The 3261-nt window shown below is 43.4% G+C and overlaps 1 protein-coding gene across 1 annotated transcript in view; it reads right to left on the reverse strand.

The window, feature by feature from the left end:
- The window catches only part of FAM81B (family with sequence similarity 81 member B), a 17616-nt gene extending 16720 nt beyond the window's left edge, over positions 1-896 (reverse strand). Inside the window, exon 1 of the mRNA XM_031557362.1 lies at positions 256-896. Within this exon, the coding sequence (XP_031413222.1) occupies positions 256-537 (282 nt within the window). The 5' untranslated portion in view covers positions 538-896. The remainder of the gene's footprint in view (positions 1-255) is intronic.
- Positions 897-3261: the final 2365 nt, after the last annotated feature.

The following is a 3261-nucleotide window of genomic DNA, read 5'->3' on the forward strand; positions in this document are numbered from 1 at the left end:
TCCCTTCCCCTCCCCTTCCCTTCCTTTTCTCTTCCTCTTCCTCTTTCCTCTTTCTCTTTCCCTCTTTCCCTGCTCTCTTCCCTTCTTTTTTCACAAGGAACTGCAAGTGCCCCTATATAAGAATATCAGAATCTACCTAAAATATACTGCTCATGATAAGGACTTTTCCACCCCTGGAACCATACAAATGTTGAGTTGATCATGGGCTAGTGCTGTGCTACTGAAACAAGGGAAATTGCCCTTGTCATTTCTTACCTGAATGTCCTGGCTGAGCTTTTCAACTATGCCTGTTATGGCCTGTATATGGTTCTCCAGTAGCTGCCGAGCAGCAGTCTCTCTGTGCTGAAAGCCTGCAGTTTCCTGGAGGTAGGAGACAATGTCATTCTTGATTCGGAAGGCCTGATGGAGGAGGTAGGCTGTGGTCCTCTCCTGGCTGGAAAGCCGCCCCTCCAGCAGATGTGCCTTGTCTCCAGGACCAGGAGCAGTGGATGGGTCTCTCCTGTGAACAGCCAAAACCCCGAATGTTGTGGCAACCATGGAAAGCAAACCAAGAGAATGGCATGGAGCTATGTCAGGGGAGGTCAGGCTGGCTCCTAGGAAAAGGTTCTTCACCTTTTGTGGTCACAGCCTATAGCTGCCAGAGTTCCAGCAGTCACACACAGCAGTGCTCGTGTTTGGTTTCCCTTTGCATTACTTACACTTACCCACTGGGAAGAAATTTGCAAAACTAATAGTTTTCTTACAACCATCCCAGTCTTGAATATAACCAGTGCAACTGCATATAAATATAGAAGGAAGGGAGAGAGGAAAGATGTTGCACGGAACTGAAATTGGCAGGTACAGTACAAAACTTAATTTAGACAGGAACAATCTGGAGCTTGAAGAAAACTGGAATTATGAGCTACTTCTGAGTAAAAAGGCAGAGAGAAATTTAATTTCTGTAGAACCTCAAGTTTCTGTGTTATCCCGAAATTCTTTTTTTTTTTCTTCTTAATTTAACCTGTATGTCATATTTATGCTTTCAATGCTATATGAAATACCCTGATATCAATTTAGTTAAAATTTGTAGCCTAGTGATGAATAAAAATATTCAGCCATTTGGGAAAGAAACCGTACGTCTTATCCAACACCACTAAAGACATCCTAGAATTTAACTTATTTGCCTAGTTGCACTCCCATGCTGCAATATCTTAGCAAAACAGGCATTTGGAGTGCTATCAGGTCTAGGATCAACAGATAAACTAAATTATACTTTGGGTGGTCCTGAGTGGGGCAAATAGTTGCTTTTTATGTCCCTTATGGATCCCTTCCAATTCAGGATATGATTCTATGGCTCCATGTTTTCTCCGAATGGCAGCTCTTAGACTGCTATAAATAAAAGTTTCAATATAAAAATAATTTTTAAAAAGAAAGGAGAGGAGAATTCAGCTGCCATACTCAATCAATGCACAAAATGCAAAGATGACAGTTTAATGATTGAAGTGTGCCCAAGGATACTCTGCAATAAATTTTACAACCATATGGGTGGCTGTAATAATGTTCTCCAGCTGGCTTATGTCTGCATGCACCAGGAGTGGCTTTACATTTGTCTGTGCAATTAGGAATTTAAACCAAAAATTACCTTTGGCAGCCCTGAAGCACCAGTAAGATCTGAACAATTATTTAAGTACCCTCTTGATAAGAACTCTAAAAAGCAAGGTGACCAGTTGAAGTCTTGTGTGCTTAGGCAGTTTTCAAAAGCATCATGTTTGTTAAAAAACGCCATAGAGAAATGAAAAGGAAAAGGAAAAAGAGTATATTCTGTTGGTCAATAACTGTGTGAGAATGTAAGTTCAGTGAAGCCTACTGATGTGCAGCTGACCCTCCAAGGCTAATCTCAAGAGTCAGGCTCAGGGTCTGGTTATGACATGAGCATGATTGCAGCCTCTAGCATATGTGGAGCCTAAAATAAGTCTAAGTTGCAGGGTTTTGGGCTTAAGAACATGCAAAGAACCAGCTTTGTGCACAATGGCTCAGCTGGTGTAAAGTAACCCACCAAGAAAGTGCAGTAATCTGATTTGAGCCCCAGCAGGAGCTGGTAAAGGCTTAAATGTGTGATCCCTGAAGCTCCAGTCCCCTAGGGCTCTTTTTCTTCTTGTCTGACTTGCAGATGTTTTCCTGCTGAGGAGTCCCAGGAAATTCCCCTCAGACAGAGCATGTTGAATTTCAGCTTTTTTGCCAGTCACAGTTCCACATTCAGCTTAATGCAGCTTACACGCACATGCCTGGGTAAGTGCTTGTCTGTGTGTGGTCTGGCTTTTCTTGCGGTTCTGCTGGATCTTTTCATCCACGCATCCTGACTTCCCTGCTGTGCAAGGGCAAACCAGCCCACTTGCTTGCTGTGACTCACAGCTTAATATTTGTCTAGGCTCATGTTTCCTGAACCTAGCCTGCGACAGACAAGTCATACTCATATGAGAAGAATTCCCATTCTTGCAGTTTACAACCGAAATTCCAACTAAATCACCAAACCACAGGACCAATAGGGACCAGGTACAATGAGGCTGGTAAACAACTGGGTGTGCACAGCCCTCCCTGCACAGTTTGCTGAGATAGTTCAGTGACTGCTGTGGTCAAAAAGGAAGGACCTTGTTCTTTCTCCCTTCTTTCTTGCTCATTCATTTGCTCCTTTCCCTGCTCCCAGTCTCTTGGTCCCATTTTTGCATTCTCTTCTGTACTTTAAGAAGGACATTGTGCCTACTGGGCATCCATGGGTTGATTCCACTTGTTTATGCAGCAGAATATTGTTCCTTTTTGGTGTTTGCCAATTGGCTAAATTGCTTTTTTCATCAGGTGAGTGTGTCAGACTGGCTTTCAACGGGTTCCAGACCAGCATGAGGGGAAGAGCTGAGGAGGCAGTGAAAGAAAGAGAAAGAAATCTCTTCAAAAACAGTGGTGAGCCAACAAGCTAATGAGAAGTCTTGCTGCCATAGTCAATGTCCCAAGTGCCTTGTGAGAGGCCTGAGGATGCCTGTCACAGCAGCACCCAAATGATGTGGAATTTGGGACATTACGTATCACTGACCTAGGAGCACCAGCTGCCCCACCCCACCCCAAGGAAGCTGTTAACAGCTTTGAATGATACTCTCAATGCCAGCATCTGGGAGCATCTGGGATGGAAACCTCACGTCATCTTCCATAAATATCTTCCTCATTGTTACAGGACTTTGATTATAATCTGTCACTTTACATCATTTTGAATTCTTGAACGCATACTGAGAG

The sequence above is a fragment of the Meleagris gallopavo genome, chromosome Z (genome assembly GCF_000146605.3).
Source record: "Meleagris gallopavo isolate NT-WF06-2002-E0010 breed Aviagen turkey brand Nicholas breeding stock chromosome Z, Turkey_5.1, whole genome shotgun sequence".
Lineage (NCBI taxonomy): Eukaryota > Metazoa > Chordata > Aves > Galliformes > Phasianidae > Meleagris > Meleagris gallopavo.